This window comes from Lynx rufus, unplaced genomic scaffold (assembly GCF_022079265.1).
Source record: "Lynx rufus isolate CCGP_SWC_20201006 ecotype Redwood Valley unplaced genomic scaffold, mLynRuf1.p SCAF_5, whole genome shotgun sequence".
Classification (NCBI taxonomy): Eukaryota; Metazoa; Chordata; class Mammalia; order Carnivora; family Felidae; genus Lynx; species Lynx rufus.
This window is the reverse complement of record NW_025814867.1, coordinates 43,673,648-43,695,122: the sequence shown is the minus strand read 5'-3', so window position 1 is coordinate 43,695,122 and position 21,475 is coordinate 43,673,648. Positions and strand designations below refer to the sequence as shown.

Here is a 21,475-nt window from a genome sequence, read left to right as displayed (position 1 = left end):
ACCTTTTCTTTTGTTAATTCTGTTTATTTTAGTTAGGTCAGAAATATGATGGAAAAGAGATACTTTACTCATCTTAGTAGTAGAAATATTTTCTTCTACTGAAGGCCTAGAGCAATTGATGGCTATTTATTTTTTTCATTAAAATATATATTAGTGTTTATTTATTTTGAGAGAGCACACATGTGCAGGGAAGGGGCAGAGAGAGGGAGCAATGGCATCCTAAGTGGACTTTGCTGTGTCAGGAGCCCTATGTGGGGCTTGATCTCATGAACCAAACTGTGACATCATGATGTGAGCCAAAATCAAGAGTTGGATGTTTAACTGACTGAGCCACCCAGGTGCCCCTTGATGGCCCTTTAAAACCTAATTTAATATGAATTCTTTAAATTGTAATATTCAGTTCTTAGTTTGAGTAGAATTTTTCACTTATGAATGTTAGTGACCTTTATTATAATTTTATATTTTGTAATTCATAGGAAAACACTGTAAGACACTAAATATTTGAGATTCAAAGAGATTGATCTCTAGGGTTAAGGAGATCTGGGATGAGTTACTATATTTCTGTGCCTTAGTCTCCTCTGTTTTACATTTTGGGGATATACCAGATAAAAGTCTGTTTCATAGCTTATGTCTAATGGTGGGGAAACATAAATAATTGAACACAGAACTTTAAATAATAAGCACTGTGAATAAAATAAAGGTGGATAGTAAAGAATGATGAAAGGGACCTGTTAAAGAGGTTATTTGACGCATCACAGAATGATGTTGGTCTAAGAATCAGACAGGAATGGAAAATAGGGGTGCCTGGATGGCTTAGTCAGCTCAGGTCACGATCTCACAATCATGGGATCAAGCCCCCTGTTGGGCTCCACACTGAACGTGGAGCTTGCTTGGGATTTTCTCTCTCTCCCTCTCTTCTGCCCTTCCCCTGCTTGTGTGCACATGTGCTCCCTCCCTCCCTCCGTAGCTCGCTCTCTCAAAAGTAAATAAACTTAAAAAAAAAGGGATGGAAAATACAGGCATTTCAAGTAGAATACTCAACCCTAATTTTAGAAATTTTAAGAAATGTGGAATTTTCTGTTGAGATAGAATTAAGATAGAATTCAGTTAGAATTAAGTTCACACACAGAAAGTTCTTTTTCCTTGCAGGCACACAGCCATAATAATAGAAGAGAGAAACTGTAAAAAATCATAGCTGTGAAAAAAACCCCAAAAAACAAAATAAGCATATTTCTGGAAGAAAAGCAGAATAGAAACAAAAATCAGTGAGTGGAGACAGAAGTGATATCTTGTGGTAGACAGTGTTTTCTAAAATAAGACACAAAAAATTATAAGGAAAAATTGATGAAATTCTACTACATTTTAAATTTCCATGCATCAAAGTGCACCATAAACGAGGTAAAAAATAAGACTGAAGAAGATATTTCTGGTAAGTGTAACTTACAAAGGATTAGCATTTAGAATGTGTAAAGAAACCTCCACAAATCCATTGGAAAAGGACAATCCAGTAGGAGAAGAGCCACTAAGAATACAAATGTACATTCCAAAGTAAGAAAACACAACCAATAAATGTGGGGAAAGATAGGCAGATTCAGTCATTGAGGAAATCAAATTAAAGGAACAGAGAGGTACTATTTCACCCATTATATTTACAAACATTTAAAAATCTCACAGTGCCAAGTATAGGCAAGGTTGTGCAGCAACAGGAACTCCCAGGTACTATGGAGTATAAATTACCATGGTATGAGCAATTGGGGCAAAAATAATGAAGATAGATAAATCACCTAGATATGTAAAAGGATACCTGAAAAAAAAAGTTTTTATTGTGTTTTTTAGAAAAATGTTGAAATAATATAAATACTGTCCAGTAGGGAATGGAAAATAAAATTGTAGTGTGTCCTTTTATAGGGTGCCTGAGTATCCTTGCAGCATGGCAGCTGGCTTCTTCCAAAGGGAGTGATCAGAGAAGGGGGGTGGGGGCGGTGGGGGGGAAACTTAATCTCAGGAGTGATGTACCACCATTTTTGCCATATCCCTAATAGAATGTGGGAGGGTACCATGTGAGGTTGTGACAGTCAGAAAGTGGATATTATTAGGGGCCATCTTGGAGTCTGGTTACCACATTAACTATAGCACAGATTCCAAAAACTGCATAGAACAAATGTTATCTTAATACCTATGAGTAACAAATACATATCAGGACATATTCCAGATTTTTTCCATGTGCCCCCTCTCAATCATAGTTCTCTACCTCCCATAAGTAATCAGTGTCTAGATTTGTAGTTATTTAAAGTGACAAGGTAAAAAATAATAAATCGACAAGGTAAAAATCTAGTTCCTGTTACTTCATCATGGCTGGAAACAGAAGTCTATATGCTTCATTTTAATTCTTCCTAATTACTCTTTTCATAGAAGCACATATTGCCATCTCTTTATTGACTTCATATATATGCAAAAAAAGCTGAAGACTGTTTCAACTGATTCACTCTTTTAGGAGCATCTGCAGTAGAGAGTTCAAAGAAAACTGATGTTGAAGAGAGACCAAGAACAACACTGATCATCTGTCCACTTTCTGTGTTAAGCAACTGGATTGTAAGTCTTCACAGCCTTTTAAAATGTGACATAATTTATATTTTAGTTTTCATCTTGAAAAGTATTTTGTTAAAGTCATTCATTAGGAGAAATATGTTTGGTCAGCATTCTATGTCTAAGTCAAAATAATTTGTTAGGTGACTCGGGGTTTTATTTGCTGAATTGAAGTACTTCTTTTTTTTGAAGATTTATAGTAAAAGAAACATCATTAATTATTATCATAAGATTTGGTTTATAGTTCTTCCTCTGCCATTTCTGTCCCCCAAGGTAGGAAAAGTATATAACTTTAAGATTCCACTATGTTTATGAACTATTGAAAACTCTTTTCTAAGAACTACACTAGCAATATCTTTTGTTTATATAACAACTTGTAACATTTAGTGAACTCGTATGTACTCCGTTATTCCCTAAGCTCTTCTCATAGACTTTCTCGTTTAGTCCTCACAACTATTATTCTCATTTTCCTGGTGACCAAATTGAAACACAGAGAAATTCAGGAACTTGCCTAAGATCATCCAGCTAATAAATGATGGAGCTAAGATATAATCTCCAACATTCTAATTCTAGAGCCTATGCTTTTACGACTACCAGAAATTTTTTTTTCTTCCAGATTGAATTTCTATTCTAGAACATTACATTAGAATAGAACCTCTTTCTGTGTTATGTATAAGGAACAGCTTGGTTGTGTTTCCTTTCCAGTTTGAGCTTCAAGCTGCATGTTATAATGAAATAATGACTATAGGAAGCATTGTGAACATAAGGACCACTGGATGTGAACTTCTGTTCTTGCCATGTCAAAGGTTATTTGCATCTCTCCTGGCCTTTTCTCCTCTAATCTCAGAGGTGGAAGAGGTCCCACTCTTTGTAAGACCATTATCTTAGTCTAGGCATTGGATTCCATCTCTTTCCACCTTTGCATTTTATCTGTTATTTTTCTCTTTCCCTGGTTATTTAGTCTCTTCCCAGTGGCTTTTTCTTGACACATACTCAGATCTTTTTCATTTTTAACTACTTCCTCTTGATTATTTCTCACCTTTAAGTTGCTGCTCTTATCCTTTCCTTCTCTGTCGTACCTTTTGGGGTTTAATTTCCACTTTGTGCTTTTACTTCTTAGCCTATAATCTGGCTTCTGCCACTTGTTCTCTAACTTGCTTTGGAAAAGATTAGTAGTTATTGTCTAATTGTCAATTCTGTGCCTCTTTATTTTCTTCTTGACTTTTATGTACTCTTGCCTTCTTTGGTTCTTTTTATTATAATAAGTTTTTGGTGTATAGATAATAGATATAGATATAGATTTTTAAAATTAACATCTTTTTCTGATTTGTGTGTCATTTTTCCTCTTGAGACCAGAGTGAGGTTTAGTTCCCTCTTGCTCTTTTTTTAATTCCAAAAAAACGATCCTCTTTTTTTTGAGATGTAGTTCATTGTGGGAAGGACAGTACACAGGTACTAGAATGACAGTTTCAGGGTGAGGTTTACAAGTATTAAGGAAGTATAAACAGAACTATGAGTCTTTAAGAGCTTGGGTTCAGGATATGTTTTTTAAAAGTGTCTGGTCAGTATTTCATTATAATTTAATATTTGGAAAACAGCAAAATTTTTATAATATAAACTTCAGAAAGGAAACCTTGGCAAAGTCTTGCCTACTGAGATTATGGAGAAAACTGATTTTTAAAGGAATGAGAGCTGGTGGCATATATGGAATCCTGGCTGAGATTAAAATTTTGCAATCTCTCAATAAGCTAATTCTTCCTAACCCCCAAGTAAATGACCTAGCACCCTAATGAGTAGGCTAGAACTACCTTATCATCCTTTTGTTGTCTTCAGATCTGGGAAGGAATACAGTTAAAGCTGTAAGAGACCATCACACTTCCACCACATACTTATTCTGAATACTTGGACAAGTTACTTCTCCTCCCAATGGAAAATGAAATAGTATCTATTTTATTCATATACAGCACTTAGCACAGTGACTAGAAACTCAATACTATAACTCTCTTTTTCCAGGAAAGTTAATTTTTTTCTATTTCAGTTCTAGTCCTTTCACAAATACATTTTTTTTTTCCATTTCAAAGCAGCCCATTGATTCAGTTTTCTATTGGATTCTTTCTCTTTTCCTTTTCCACTGGTTTTCTTAATAAAATTCTCTGCATTTTCACCTTAAGTCTTTCATGTTTTATCCTCTTTTCTTAGTATTTGTTCCTTCACTGTTTCAGGTATCATTCTCTCTTCAGCTCATACATAGTAGTCTGGTTTTTGCTCTCACCCTCTATAGTAACTATGAAGGCCTTCAGTGACCTCATTGTTGCCGTGTCCGCTGAGTTCCCTTTTTCTTTACTTCTGCTCTGACTTTATTTTTCTTTTTACAGCATTTTGTTATGTTTTATTTTGTAAGACATCTGTAGGCTCCATGCAGTTAGTACAGAGCCTGACGTGGGGCTCAAACTCAAAACCATAAGATCATGCCAAAATCATGACCTGAGCCAAAATCGAGTCAGATGCTTAACCAACTGAACCAGCCAGGTGCCCCTAAACCTTTTTCAGAGAGAGGGAATGAACATAAATTACAAGTTAAAAAAAATCTACCTTGTATTCCTTCTTGAAATTTTAATACTTTTCCCCTCCCCACCCTGTCCAATTTTGTTGCTCCCCCAGGTTTCTGACCACTACTTTTCTCCCATGGTTTCTATTTAGTCTGCCTTTCCCCCCTGCGTAACAAGCACGGTATCTTTTTTGAAATATTAGAAAATTTTTTAAGCAAATCTGCATTTACTTAAACAAGATTCAAGAATTTCAAAAGTTTGCCACATTTGCTTTGTTTTTTTCTTTGCTGGAATATTTTAAATCCTGTCCTAATAGAAACAGAGGCCGACTGTTTAAATTCTATCATTTTGTAGGCTCTTCCCCTAACCTTCTTTTCTCATTATACATGTTCTTAGAATATCTTACTCATTCCTAAGCTTCATGTACTGTCTGCTGATAACTTTATAAAGTCCTTCTTTACATTGTATTACAGGCCAATCATTAAATATTTGTAGTATACATCTCTAGTCAGACATTCTGTAGTGGCCAAAAATTTTAAATGTCTAAAATAGTAATACTATTTTTTTCTCATTTTTATACCTACTTTCCCCTTCTTTTTTTAAACTTATATCTTTATCACACAGTTCTAGGCACTCACTTTAAGTATTAAGGACTTTTTTTGTTTTTTGTTTTTTTCATATCCTATATTTATGAGTCCTCAAGTCCCATCAGTCTCTTTTTTTTTTGGTATCTTTCTTTCATACCTGTCCTTTTTATTCTCTTCTTACTTCTGACATTCTGGTTTAGGGGTTTATCATCTCCCACCTAAGAGTGAGAGCTTTGTTTCTCTGGTGTCCTTTTTTCCCCCAATCTAATCATGATTTTTTTTTTTCCTGCTCAGTCTCTCAGACCTATTGTTTTCATGATTTAAAAAAAAGTCAAGTGCTTTAAATTGATTATGTCCTCAGAGAGGGCAGGGACTAGGTCTTATTTTTCTTTTTAGCTATACCACCCTTCTGGTTGATAATCTGACCAATAGTAGGCCTGTGATAAATGAATAAAAGTAGATACTGAGCTTGAATCTCTGCCTATATTCTTGAAAATATTGGTTGTTCTTTTGCTGTTTAATTTTTATATTATCAAGTTTACTTCCTGGGAGCAGTAGAGCCTTTCTGTTAATACTAAATTTTTAAAAAATTAATTACTGTTTAAAAGACATTTGGTTGTTTTTCCTTCTAAAAATGAAGTGGCTGCTCATTGGTAGGGCCAGGCAAAATTTATATAGTGTATTATTATGGCATATATGTCAGTTTTCCTGACAATACAATAATAATTAGTATTGTTATTATCATGGTTGTTATTTTAGTTTAGATAGCAGGAAACTTGATTTTATGCAATTTTAATAGTTTGATTTGTGATACTACTGCCAGGACAATACTTTTTTATATTATTCCCGACACTAATCTGCTTACTATTTAAAATATTTCTAATTTTCTTCTAGGATCAATTTGGACAACATATAAAATCAGATGTGCACTTGAATTTTTATGTTTATTATGGTCCTGACCGTATAAGAGACCCAGCCTTGCTTTCAAAACAAGATATTGTTTTGACTACATACAACATTTTAACTCATGACTACGGAGTAAGTATGCTGAGACTCCTATTTCAGAAGTTGAATTTGAGAAATATTCAGGTTTCTAAAGTGTTCTAAAATTCAGACTTTGTGCTCTTTTTTTCTAAATACTTAAGAATACGTAGGAAGTAAATAGGAGATTGTTTCTTAATACTCTGCAAAAAAAAGTTCAGCTTTCTTCAGATAATTATGAATATTTTCCATTTAGAACACTTAAAGCTACAGTTTTACATTGGAATTGTAACTAAGTTTAGATAGCAGTTTGTAAGTGAATTCTATTTTTTCTTGTATTCTAGAATATTATTTTCTATCACAATGATTTAATTATCTCAGTTTAAAAATAAACTTTTTTTAATAGCTGAAATTTAGGAGTTTCCTGATTCATTTAAAAGTTTAATTTTTGTTTGTTTGCCTATTCGTCGTTAAAATGTTTTTCAAAATACCTTATTGTCAAAATTTTGGTCTTCTGATAAGAACGTTAACTATTACATAAGAGAAACTAATTATGTTAAATTCAATAATTCTTACTACTGAAAATTTTTCTATCATTACAGTTTTAATCTGAGGTGAAATTAGCTCAGTGTATTGAACCAAAGTCGCAGTAGAGAGCTAGACTACCTAGGTTTGAATGCTAGCTCTGCTATTTCCTAGCTGTAGTACTTTGAGTAACATACGTACTTCACACCTTGGTGCTTCAGTTTTCTCATCTGTAAAATAGGAGTAACCATAATATTTTGTAAGCTTTTGAGCATTCAGCAATTAAAAAAATTGTTTTTAATGTTTATTTTTTGAGAGAAAGAGACAGAGTGTGAGTAGAGGGGCAGAGAGAGAGGGGACACAGAATTGGAAGCAGACTCCAGGCTCTGAGCCGTCAGCACAGAGCCCGACACTGGGCTCAAACTCAAGAGTGGTGAGATCATGACCTGCACTGAAGTTAGACACTTAACCAACTGAGCCACCCAGGCACCCTGAGCATTCAGTAACTTAACATGTGTACTGCTTAAAGCAGTATCTACCACATACTAAGCGTTGATACTAAAAAATAGTAGCAATGTGTATTTACCAAATTACGTGAAGTACTGTTTTACTTCCCTGTGTTTTTAATTCACATGAAACATTTATTTCAGACTAAAGGTGATAGTCCATTACATAGCATAAGGTGGCTAAGAGTGATCCTGGATGAAGGACATGCGATAAGAAATCCAAATGCTCAGCAGACAAAAGCTGTACTTGATTTAGAAGCAGAGAGAAGATGGGTATTAACAGGTAAAAAGGTTATATTTAAAAAATTCTCAAATATGTATCATTGAGTTAGGTAACTTGTAAGTTTTATGTGAATATAAAAAGTTTGTTTTGTAATTAATCATTGAGGTCATTTAATAAAATATTTTGACTTGTTCTTCACAGTTCCCCATGCTATGGCAACATTGAATAATATAATGGAACAATCACTAGATTTCTTTTTGAACCTTGGAGATTGATTAGACACTTTAATTCTCAATCAGAATCTTGATTTCCCTATTTCTCATCTTGAAGCCAAGCTTGTTTGCTACTTGTGACGCCTGTACTAGAAAATGGGGAAGAGAATATAAACTCAAAGTCATTTTTTCCTTCTTGTTAGTACTGCTGGTTTAAAATCAAATAAATACATGTTCTTGGATAAGGAGAAAGTTGAATTCACTGGGCTGTATTTTTTGTCTTTATTAGTATGGCAAGTAAGAGCTAAAAATTAGAGCAAAACTGTATTTTGAGATTGTGTATGTATTTAACAAAGGATTATAGTTACAGCTTGATAGCGGGTGTGCCTAGTACAGAATGCCTATTTTCAACTGTTGTTTTCTCTGATTGGGTCAGATGGATATTCTGAATGGATATTCTGGTTGTGGAGTTACAACAGTTTTCTGTTATTTTTAGGTACTCCGATTCAGAATTCTTTGAAGGATTTGTGGTCTCTTCTTTCCTTTTTAAAACTTAAGCCATTTCTTGATAGAGAATGGTGGCATAGAACAATACAGCGTCCTGTCACAATGGGAGATGAAGGGGGACTTAGGTAAGTAATTTCATGAAAACGGATTAATATTAGCAACAAATAACTGTAAGCAGCTTGAACCAATTGCCACTTTGAATACTATTTTAACTTCACTGTTGGCTTTCTTCTCCCAAAAGCATTTATAGCTTCATGCCTTTGGCTCTCAGAACCTAATGATTGTTGGCTGGGAAGACAAAGATTTCTAACTACCACTAAAACACAAGCTTTTCCTTTCTTTGATATTAGTCTAACTAAAAGGAAAGGCAGAGCTTTATGGTCTTTGTGTGTTGCTGTTACCCCTGAAACCACCATTAATTGGTTAAACAGTGGCAGGAAAAACTATATGCTCTGAACATCCAGTATGCACTAAATTTTCATAACTTATCTTGTGTAACTTTATATAGTGGTAATCGAATGGTAGGATATACACTCGCATCAATAAGAGAGAAAGCTATTTCTCATGGAGACATAAATAAAATTCAACTTGGTGATAGCCATTTCACAGGGTACTCCGCTAATAATGTGGTTTAAGGTTTTTGGCTAGAGCAGTGGTTTTCAGAGTTTGGGATCCATTAGCAGGTTGTGAAATCATTATAAAGATGGCAGCTAGCCTTATAAAACAAAGTGAAGTAGAATAGAAGGTTTAAGAAATTAGAGCATTTTGTGTAAAATCACATTTTGTACTGTGATTTTCATATTACTGAAAAAATATTTTTGAAAGTAAGATGTTTTCTCATTCGGAGTTTATGAAATTTAGTATAATGCCTTGCAATTAGTGTAGGTACTTAAGAATTTGAGTGTTGAATATTGAGTGATGTAGTTAACAGAAATAAGTAAAAAGGTTAGTGATTAGAACAAAAATGGGGAGAAGTTAAGAAAAATAAAGGCAAGATAGAAGATTAGACTGTGACAAGTATTGAGGGCAATCAGTGCATCATTGCTACAATTTTATATTTGTAGAATATATTTCTTATGATATCATATTGGATAAAACTCCAAATAAGGGATTTTTTAAAAACTTACTAGGTTATAAAACAGTAATATATTAAAATACTTTTTTTGTTGTTTTTAAGTCAACTTACACAGAAAAGTTATGTAATTATTTGTTTTATTTTGACTAGGCGTTTACAATCCCTAATTAAAAATATTACTCTTAGAAGAACAAAAACCAGCAAAATTAAAGGAAAACCTGTTTTGGAGTTACCAGAACGTAAAGTATTTATTCAGCACATTACACTTTCAGATGAAGAGAGAAAAATTTATCAGTCTGTAAAAAATGAAGGCAGAGCTACTATTGGAAGGTATGGAAAAAAGAAAGCCATTTTAGAAAATAATTTTTATTTTCTTTCCTATTTAACTGAATAGTATTTTTTAGAAATGTCAGCAGTGAAGTCTGAAGTATACTGAAAGATAATATGCTTCTTTATTTAAATTGTTTTTCATGAATTTGTAGTTGAAGTAAATGAAATTGTATTACAACTTACCAGGTAAGTAATTCCTTAAGTTAGGGAAAAAAATGAAATGATGAATTATGAATGGCTAGTTAAAAGACCTTGTTTGTTCTATTCCTGGCTCTCTATCATGGGAGTAGATAAAAACATTGAGGGAAGTATATATATATATATATATAGAGAGAGAGAGAGAGAGAGAGAGAGAGAGATAAAAAACCTATTTAAGGACCAAAACTTTGGGGAATGTCCACATTTAAGAAGTAGGAAAATAAAGAGAAGTTTATGTAGAAGATTCTATGAAGGGCAGAATTATGAAGAAAAGTAAAGAAAACTGTTGGAGAAAGAGGGAATGGTTAGGAGTGTCAGATAGTATGGAGACTTAGAAAAGCCATTTAAATGGTGATTCAGGAGTTATTGGTGTAAAATCTTAACATAGGTTCACCAGAATAGTGAGGTGTGTACCAAATTGAAGGTGTAAGGGAATTGCAAAGAAGTAGCAGCTGTAGGTAGGGGTAGACCACTTTCATGAAGTTTGTAAACGGAAGAAGAAAGTGAGACTGGTACATAGGATTGCTGGTTGGTTGCTCTGTCAGTGTTTTGCATTTTATTTGAAAAATCTGCCTTGAGAAAAGAAAGCATAGAAGAGACTACACATAGAAAAGAGAATAAAGCAGATTGGTGGATAAAAATGAAGCCTAGCGGGGGGTAAAGAGTGCAGTCAGTGAAATATGAGACAAAGGGTATCTACAGAGAAAGGTGGTGGGAAGTTGAAGATAGCTGGATTTGCAGCCATTATAAAAAGTTGTTAAAGTTCTTAGAGTGGGATATAGGCTTCATGTAGTATTGAATATATGTAGACTTTCCAACAACACGTGAAATCTGGGACTTTCCAACAACATGTGAAATCTGGGGAATAGGAGCTGATGATGTAGATTATAAAGGGATTGGGGATTGGTAGAAGGTGAGAAATTCTAGTCCAAGCAAGAACATGTTTGATGGTAGTGCTTATGGAACCAGAATGAGTAGGAGACAAGTAAAGGCAAAAGAGGGCTGAGAAAATAGGCGAATCTTCAAGATACGAGAACTTCATTGAAATATGAAGCGTTTGAAAAAGATTGTTCTAACTAAGTAAGTGATTTCAGATTTCAGAATTTTGCAGTGGTGATTGAAATTTCCTTCATACTCATTCTTTCAATGAGTTTATTAAGTGTAATACATTTTGAGATACAACATAATAAAATAGACAAAAGTCTTTACCCTCAATGAGTTTATATTTTAATGGCAGGAAACAGACAATTAAAAAAAATTAAATTTTATGGAAAAAAACTAAAGCAGAGAAAGGGGATAGGAAGTGTTGAAGCTAGTAGGTTATTCAGTGAAGACCTTACTGAGGTGATATGTGGGAATAGGTCTAAAAGAGACTGGAATTGGGGACATTTCAGAGGGAACAGCAAGTATAAAGGCCCTGAGTTGGGAGCATGTTTGGTGAGCTTAGAAAGCAACTGAGGCAAGTGTGGCTGGATGATATGAGCTAGATGGAATAGCAATGATGTCAGAGAGAGATTGGAGTGGGGACTACATGGTGGTTTTGTAAGGCATTACTGCATATTTCAAGGACTTTGGCTCTTACTTTCTTTAGTTTAGAAAACTTTGAAGGGTTTCGAGCCAGGAGAGTGATATAATCTTACTTATATTTTAAAAGGATCACTGACTGCTGTGTTAAGATTTAGATTCTAGGAGTACGGGCATAGATAGGGAGAAGAGTGGCAGTAGTCAAAGTAAGAGATCATGGTGGTTTTCACTACAGTAGAGTGGTGATGAAGGGGGTGAAAAACGGTTGGATTCTGTCATAGTTTGAAGGCAGAGCCAACAGAACTTGCTGATGGGGAGGGAGACAGGAGTCAAAGATAACACTGAGCTTTTTCACATGAATGTGACTAGAAAGTTGAAATTACCATTTGCAGAAATAGTCTGTGGGAGGAGCAGAGTTTTTTCAGGAAAGATTGGAAGTTCAGTTTTGGACCCATTGACTGATGCCTGTGAAACTTCTAAGTGGAGATGTCTCATATATAGGAAATTAGTGTTCATGGGAAAGTTCTTAATGTAAATTTGAAAGTCACCTGTGTGTAGATGGTAATTAAAGCATGAGACTGGATGAGAAGAGATCTAACAAGGAAGACAGGAGTGGCTGGTGGAAGAGGAGTGGTGGAGGCTTCTACTCTTATCTGGGACTCAAAAGAGATTGGTTAAACTGAAATGCTGACTATTAGTGTAGTAAGTGACCATGCCAAGGAATAGACTGGTTGTAAAGGTTATTCTATTTGAAAAGGTTGAGAAGAGTTAACTATTGAAACCACAGAAAAGAAATGGATTGTTTTAAAAGTTTTCTTTTTCTTTTTTAAATGTTTGTTTATTTCTGAGAGAGAATGAGCAGGGGAGGGGCAGAATCCAAAGCAGGCTCCAGGTTCTGAGCTGTCAGCAGAGAGCTCGACGTGGGGCTTGAACTCAAGAACCGCAAGATCATAACCTGAGCCAAAGTTGGATGCTTAACTGACTGAGCCACCCAGGCGCCCCTAAAAGTATTTTTTTACTATGTAATACATTTAGTAACATTTACTGAGCACTTACTAGATGTTATGCATTCAAGTGCTTATATGTTTTAATTCACAACAGTCTTACCAAGTCAATACAATGATTACCCACGTTTTCTAGATAAAGAGTCTGAGGCCCAGTAACTTGTACTAGGTCACACAGCTAGTGAATGACAGAGCTGGTATTTAGATTCAGGCAGTTTGGTTCTAGAGCTTGTGAGTTTAACCTTTATATTATATTGCCTCTTCTTTGTACTGTTGACTATTTAGAATTATTTGTTGACATAATACTACTATTACTAATAATAACAGCAGATAGATAGATGGATAGATATATGACTTAACCATAGTGCAGACACTATTCTGAGTGTTTTCAATGTATTAACTTTTTTAATACAACTGTCTTATAGTGTCATGGTAATAATACATACTCATAAAGATGTGACAGCTGAAGACACAGGTTAAAAATCTACCCGGAGCACCTAGGTGGCTCAGTTAGTTAAGTGTCTAACTTCGGCTCAGCTTATGATCTCACAGTTTGTGAGTTAGATCCCTATGTCAGGCTCTGTGCTGACAGCTCAGAGACTGGAGCCTCCTTTGGATTCTGTGTCTTTCTCTCTCCTTGCCTCTCCCCAACTCATGCTCTGTGTCTTTCTCTCTCAAAAATAAACATAAAAAAAAAAAAAGAAAGAAAAACCTACCTAAAGTTTCACAGTTAAATTGGCAGAGCCAGGTTTTCAACTCAGTCTAGCTCTAGAGTCTGTGCTCCTAATCATTAAGCTGTACTTCTTCTATTGCCTTAATATACTTATAAATGTGATTGTATATAATTTTTGGATTACCCATTCTTCTTTCAGAAACCTGTCATTGTCCTGCTGTATTTTCTGTTGGATGTTTCTATTGAAAACCCTGATTTTATTTTAGGTTTTTCTTTAAAGTCCAGCACCAAGACCTCTCTTGATTTTTTTCTGGAACATGTGATACTGTTTAAATCTGTAGATTCTGGGCTTTTCCACCTCCTCCTTTTCCTGGAAAGTTTTCTTTAAATGTTGTTTTCTGTTCCATTATTTTATCTTTGTATGTTTTAGATGTTTTTTTGTTTTCCATTGTCATCATTTTATTCTAATCCTTTATATCTTTCTGTTAAATTTTATTTTTTCTAAGTTTATTTTTGAGAGAGAGCGCATAAGCGAGGGAGGAGCAGAGAGGGGGGGAGACACAGAATGTGAAGCAGGCTCTAGGCTCTGAGCTGTCAGCACAGAGCCTGACACGGGGCTCGAACCCACGAGCTGGAAGATCATGACCTGAGTTGAAGTTGGACTCTTGACAGACTGAGTCACCCAGGCACCTCTGTTTAATTTTATTTTTTATCTTTCTGTTTCCCACATTCTTGCTTATGTTTATGTCAGTGGCTTGTCTCTTTTATGCTGATTTCAATGTGGCTTTCATCTCTCTGATGGTTCACTTTTCTCTTTCACACTTCTGAACTGTACCACCTCAGTTTTCATCTGTTGTTTTGCCATGATAGTAAATCATGGCAGTATCCTTGTTCATAATTTTTATTTGCTCTGTGGCCACATTTTTTTTGGTGAGTTTTCTTTCAATGCCATTTGTTCGTCCCTTGCTCTTTGCTGATTATTATATTTGAATGTCTTGAGTTCTTTCTGGACTATTTATAAGAGGTTAATATGAAGGGGGAAGGCCATAGCTATGTCACAGACTAGTAGGAAGTATCCCTATATAAATTATGACTCAGGGTTATATATATGAGCCTTTTAGGTTTTATTTGTGATTATACAACAGAGATCAGAAGCTGTAGATTCCTTGTAATATGGAATTTTATGCCCATAATCTTTTCTGTAAACACAGTAGGTCTGTTGTATTTCCTTATTTAGCTGGTCTTCTCTCTTTGGTATAAAACTTGTCCAGGGAAGTTCAGACCACAGCCATGTACCCTGTTCTGTTTTTGCATATGAAACATGTTGATTTTCCCCTAAGGGTTGTGCCATCTGTTTTGAAGAACTGTGCTCTGGCAGGTCTGTTTGAGATCTGCAGTCATCTCTCTCGGTATCTTCTATCCAACTTCTATTGTAACTGGCAGCCATTTCTCATATATTTTGCTTCATTGTTACAAGTCTCTTATTTCATTAAAGGTGGTTTGCTTTTCTGTTTTCCACTGTTTTGATTTCCAGAGAAGAAGAGAACAATGCCATTTTTATTCCACTATTTTAGAATAGGGAATAATATTGTTTAAAGGCCTTCATAATATTTAACATTTTTATCTCTAGGTATTTTAATGAAGGGACTGTCCTTGCACACTATGCAGATGTCCTGGGTCTTTTGCTTAGATTGCGGCAGATTTGTTGTCATACTCATCTTCTTACGAATGCAGTGTCTTCCAGTGGTCCCTCAGGTAAGTAGATGTGATTGGTTTACACTATTATATTGGTTAGGGATATTTAAATCAGGATGACAAATTTTTCATATTACCTAAATACAGTTTCTTATTTGTCAGATGAACATTGTTTTTAGAATAGGACTCAAGAATATACCCACAAATTCTTACCAATGAAATGGAGTAATAATGATGTCTTCCAGGATTTGCAGTGACAGATAACAGTGACAAATTGGATTTGCTTTTTATTCTGTGGTAGTATGTGCAGACTATAATGATGCTGTTGTGTAAGGTATATTATGTGGGTTAGCTACTATTCTAGCATCTGAATTTTTTTTTTAATTTAAACCATGCTTTTTGCCTATGATAGAAAAAACCTAAATAAGGACTACCCGAGCAAAACTTTTCCCCATATAAGGAAGATTAACTTGTCTAGTCATATTACAAATCTTGCTGTGAAATTAATTTTTCAGCCTTTTCTCTAGGAAATGATACACCTGAAGAACTACGAAAGAAGTTAATAAGGAAGATGAAGTTAATTCTGAGCTCAGGTTCTGATGAAGAATGTGCAATTTGCTTGGATTCTTTAACGGTTCCTGTCATAACACATTGTGCACATGTCTTTTGTAAGCCCTGTATTTGCCAAGTCATTCAGAACGAGCAGGTTAGTTTATGCTAGGTACAGAGTCAGTGTTTGATGGAATGGTGCACTAGTCAGTCTTGAGTGTAATGAAAACCGAAGTCCAACAGATTGTAAAGAGTTGGATTTACTTAGACTTACTAGTGCACCTTTTATGGTTAATTATGTCAGTATTTTATAGGTAATCTGTTTCTTATAATTCCTTTTAAACATAAAAAGACACCACACATTTGGAGGCATGTTCACAGTTAATATCCTAGTTCTGTTAAGATCATTGCTATCCAATAAATGGATCAGTAATGTGAGACACAAAGGTAATTTTAAACTTTCTAGTAGAAATAGGTGAAGTCAGTGACATTTTTGTTTATCCAGTATATCTAAAATTGAGATTTTTACATGATTTTTTTACTTTAAGTGTTCAGAGTGTGGTATTGTACAGTTACAGCACATCTCAGTTTGCCTTTGCTGCATTTCAGGGGCTTGCCACATGTGTTTTTTGGCTATTGGATAAGGTAGGTCTAGATTTTTAGATATGGTAGAATTTTTGAAGTGGAGTAATCCTTTAAGCAGTTCTTCAGCTGAGGTAGAGTTTTTTTTAAAACATTTTTATTGGTATACTTGTAGGAAAAAATGCCTAAGTCATGATTGTGCAGTTGAGTGAATTATGAAGTAAACACATTCATTTAACTACTACTCTGGTCTCCCTGTGTCCCCTTCCAATCATTTACCTCCTCCCTCCTCCCCAAAGCTAACACCACTAAACTGACTTTTAACATTGTTTTAGTTTCACAGTCTTTTTTATTATAATAGTATTTGGTATGTAGTTATTTTGGAGACTGTTTATTAGCTTGTGTTGGTACAAATGGACACAAAAAATATTGCTTTGAGTCTGATAGGATTTAACAGGTCTTGACTAGCTTTGTAAGCCACCTAAAAAGGAAAAAAAAATTTAAGTTTATTTATTTTGAGAGAGAGAAGCAGGATGGGAGGGGCAGAGAGAGAGGGGGATAGAGGATCCAAAGCGGGCTCTGTGCTGACAGCAGAAAGCTTGATGCAGGGCTCAAACTCACAAACCACGAGATCACGACCTGAGCCAAAGTTGGACACTGAACCGACAGAGTCACCCAGGTGCCCCAGAAATTTTTTTTTTTTTTTCCTAAAGAACAGTTTCAACTAGTGTGCTGTAATGTAGTTAGGGTCAAGATACTATTATTTCTGGTTTCTTGTCTGCAAATAGTACACTTCACCCTGAACAAGGCAGGGGTTGGGATACTAACCCCCTGTGCAGAAAATCTGCCCTAAAACTTTAATAGCCTACTGTTGACTGGAAGCCTTACTGATAACATAAACAGTTGACACATATCTTTGTTATATATTATATGTGGTATTCTTACAGTAAAGACAAAATACTAAAATCATAAAATTCATTTATAGTACTGTACTGTATTTACTGAAAAAAAATCCTCATACCCATGTTCAAGGGTAAACTGTATTATAATATTTGTTTCAAGCTCCTGTTGCTAGTCAAGATGACATACTTTTTGCTCCTTTTTTTACCCAGTCCCACTTGACACATTAGAACATTACATCTGCCTGGAGTTGAGCATGTACAGATTTATCTCAAGTGGATGAATCTAAAAAGTCTAATAAAATGCTAGCTATTAAGGTTTTAGAATTTACCATGCTTTTTAAAAATTTAGGTAAGTCGTGGATGGAACTGGAGAGTGTGATGCTAAGTGAAATAAGCCATACAGAGAAAGACAGATACCATATGGTTTCACTCTTATGTGGATCCTGAGAAACTTAACAGGAACCCATGGGGGAGGGGAAGAAAAAAAAAAAAAAAAGGACGTTAGAGTGGGAGAGAGCCAAAGCATAAGAGACTTAAAAACTGAGAACAAACTGAGGGTTGATGGGGGGTGGGAGGGAGGGGAGGGTGGGTGATGGGTATTGAGGAGGGTACCTTTTGGGATGAGCACTGGGTGTTGTATGGAAACCAATTTGTCAATAAACTTCATATAAAAAAAAAAAATTTAGGTAAGTTGGGGCACCTGGGTGACTCAGTCGGTCAAACATCTGACCCTTGATTTTAGCTCAGGTCATGATCTCACGGTTCGTGAGTTTGAGCCCCATGTCTGGCTCTGTGCTGATGGTGCAGAGACTGCTTGGGATTCTCTTTCTGCCCCACCATCGTGCGCTCACTTGCTCTCTCTCAAATAAACTTGATAAAAAATTTTATAAGTTGATATTTGTTCCTCTGATAAGCTTCATTCATATCTTATTCTTTTCTTATATAGCCACATGCTAAATGTCCTTTATGCAGAAATGATATACATGGAGACAATTTATTAGAATGTCCTCCAGAAGAATTGGCATGTGACACTGAAAAAAAGTCTAATATGGAATGGACATCCAGTTCAAAGGTAAAATATACATGGGCAAATATTTGAGTATTTGTTTTACACTTATATGAGGATACCATTTATTAAAATAATTCTTTTCATCCTGTCATTTAAATATTATGCTCTGTTAGTGTTAACTTTTTAATTTTCTAGTGGTGCATTTGAGAGCAAAGAAGCTTCAGTTTATGAGTGCATTTTTTCAGTGTTTTTAAAAACATTGTCTTTTACTTTTGCATTTTTAGGGAAATAATGGGGCAGGGCCTTTCTTTTCCTAATAAAAAAATTATATGTATTTTGCCTATTCAAAATGGAATCCAACAGGTGTTCTAATTTTTTTTGCAGATTAATGCACTAATGCATGCATTGATTGACTTAAGAAAGAAGAACCCCAACATAAAAAGTTTAGTTGTTTCTCAGTTTACAACATTCCTGTCTTTAATAGAAACACCACTCAGGTAAATTCAGTATTGTTTCTCACTTTGAGTAAAAGGATTTTATGTAAGTGTTTTGATAGGGATAGCAAAAAATAATTGTCTTACCAGTTACAGTCATTTCATCTATGTAAAATGATAGAGTCACAATATTTCCTGGGAGCATAGGATTTTAAAGATAAGTCCTGAATTTATCAGAAAAAATAGTGACTGGTGGTTAGTAAATATTTGTCAGAATAAATGAGTGGAAGAATTGGTTGAATGAAATTTGTAATTAACACGTTTTTAAAATAGTATAGAAGGTGTTACTTGTCTCTTTTGTCCTTCCATTAGAGCCTCTGGATTTGTGTTTACTCGTTTGGATGGTTCTATGGCACAGAAGAAAAGAGTTGAATCAATTCAGTGTTTTCAAAACACTGAAGCAGGATCTCCAACTATAATGCTTCTATCTTTGAAAGCAGGTGGAGTTGGTTTAAATCTTTCTGCAGCTTCTCGCGTGTTTTTAATGGATCCAGTAAGTAGTTCTGTAGATTTTAAACTTTTTTGAAAAATGAACTGTTTGGTAAATACCTTTATAGTTATAATTGATTGTGAAAACTCTGAGGCAAACTTTATAGTTATATATATATATATATATATATATATATATAGTTATAAATATATATATATAGTTATAAAATACCTTTATAGTTATAATTGATTGTGAAAACTCTGAGGCAAACTTTAGAAATAGATGATAACTTAGTAAATGTGTATTGAGGGCTTTTTCTTAAGCACTTTACATATATCAAATACAATTGTCACAATATCCCTATGAGGTCAATGTATTACTGTCCTTACTTTACAGGTGAGGAAACTGAAGCACAGAGAAGTAAAATAACTTGCCCATCAAAGTCCATGTTTTTAATTTGTGTGCTGCAGTTTTCTACTTCTATATACATGCAATTAGTTTCTGTTATCTGTCATGCTTTTAATGTAGTGGTTTCATCTGTTTGGCCAACAAATAATGCAGTCCTATGTTGTGTCAAGGCACTAGGAATCTGGCTATAAACAAGGTAGACAAAGTAGCTACCATCATGGTGCTAGTAGTCTCAATTTTTAATGTGCAAAGAATTAGGTAGAATGTAATTTCTGACCTCTATCCTCAGAGATTTAGGAGTTCTTAGATGTGACCCAGGAAGCTGTTTTAATACAGACCATAGGTGATTCAGGTGCAGGTGTCCAGCATCACAATTTTAGAAACTAATACCATTCATGCAATATTTTGGATAAATTCTAGCATCTAATAGGGTGCAGTCACTTGTGGTTGGTATAATATAGGTTTAGCTGTAGAGTGGGAGCTAAAAGTCAGACTGAACTTTACTCACTAAACTGACCTAGGAGGAACATCCACAGAGGAGCAGCACCTTGTTCTGATTGCTCAAAGAGGCTGTTTGAGCTGCAGGCATTCTGGACTAATTTAGTTTCTAATTTGTACTGGGTTACTGTTTGGGCTAGAGGCAACCCTATTTGCTATTTCTGTGATTCATAGATTTGAGATTTGTGGTTTTAGAGCTTGTTGCCTGAAACTCAGAAAATTTCATAACCAAGTTTACTGAGCTACAAATTTGAGTTCTTCTGGTTAGGCCATCTAGTTTATGTATGAACGCACCTCTTACCAAGACTTTTTCCTCACCTGAGGGTAATAACACCCACCCGGTTCAATACTAGCCAGAGCCATATTTTGGCATTCACAGACATTAATGTCATGGATGGCAGTGGTCTGTTGTGTTTTCTTGCCTTAGTTTTGTGGATGAAGTCTTAAATCTTTGCTAGAGTTTTAACTAACCTGATGATATTCTTAAAAGATGATTTTTGGACAGATTCCCAAATTATTTTTTTCTTTGGTTATAATCTTAATATCTGATAAGGAAAAGGTGGATACCAAATATAGTTTTATAAAACTGATGATCAAAAACTATATTCTTTTATCAGTTTACAAAAACTTCTGGAATGTTTTAGTAATTCATAGATTGATTTTCATTGAACATTTTAAATGTTTCTAACTTTGAAATGGAAGCCACGTTCCAGGAAAATAACTCATGAAAATCTTTGACCTTTTCATGGAATATTGCATAAGGGCTAAGGTGTATTTTAAATGTTTGATTGTGAACTTTTGATAAAGCTAATTACCTTCCTTCATCAGTACATGTGAGAATGAAAACTGTCAGTTTTAGATCATGAGATAAATTTAGATTCCTGGTAGTCATACTATATGTGTATTGTCAGCTCATTAGAAGGTTCCTAGATACGCCTGGGTGGCGCAGTCAGTTAAGCGTCCGACTTCAGCCAGGTCACGATCTCACGGTCTGTGAGTTCGAGCCCCGCGTCAGGCTCTGGGCTGATGGCTCGGAGCCTGGAGCCTGTTTCCGATTCTGTGTCTCCCTCTCTCTCTGCCCCTCCCCCGTTCATGCTCTGTCTCTGTCTGTCCCAAAAATAAATAAAAACGTTGAAAAAAAAATTTTTTTAAAAGAAGGTTCCTAGATAAAATACAACAGAAAGAACATTTTACCTGGGCTCTTGGTATAACGGTTTCTAAGCGTGTCCAATTGTGAAATACAAAATATGTACAAAATATGATTATCAGTTTTAGAAAACCATAAGCTAAATATTTCCTTAAAATCTGATTTCTGTACAAAAACCACCCAAAACTCAGATTACAACAGTAGTAAAATCTCCTTTTCCCTAGAGCTCAAAGGAACTTTAAATAGAAGAAACAGCCTGAGTATGAATCCTATTATACACT

The 21,475-nt window shown here is 34.9% G+C and overlaps 1 protein-coding gene across 6 annotated transcripts in view; it reads left to right on the top strand.

The window, feature by feature from the left end:
• The window catches only part of HLTF (helicase like transcription factor), a 52,482-nt gene that overhangs the window by 24,808 nt on the left and 6,199 nt on the right, over positions 1-21,475 (top strand). For 4 of the 6 annotated variants that reach the window (XM_047099498.1, XM_047099497.1, XM_047099496.1 and 1 more), the window contains exons 14-23: positions 2,495-2,592; positions 6,617-6,760; positions 7,879-8,017; positions 8,666-8,801; positions 9,902-10,081; positions 15,111-15,235; positions 15,691-15,881; positions 18,155-18,280; positions 18,602-18,714; positions 19,024-19,204. In XM_047099498.1, coding sequence (XP_046955454.1) covers positions 2,495-2,592; positions 6,617-6,760; positions 7,879-8,017; positions 8,666-8,801; positions 9,902-10,081; positions 15,111-15,235; positions 15,691-15,881; positions 18,155-18,280; positions 18,602-18,714; positions 19,024-19,204 — 1,433 coding nt within the window. The remainder of the gene's footprint in view (positions 1-2,494; positions 2,593-6,616; positions 6,761-7,878; positions 8,018-8,665; positions 8,802-9,901; positions 10,082-15,110; positions 15,236-15,690; positions 15,882-18,154; positions 18,281-18,601; positions 18,715-19,023; positions 19,205-21,475) is intronic. The other 2 variants (XM_047099500.1, XM_047099499.1) reach the window with 1 other exon arrangement.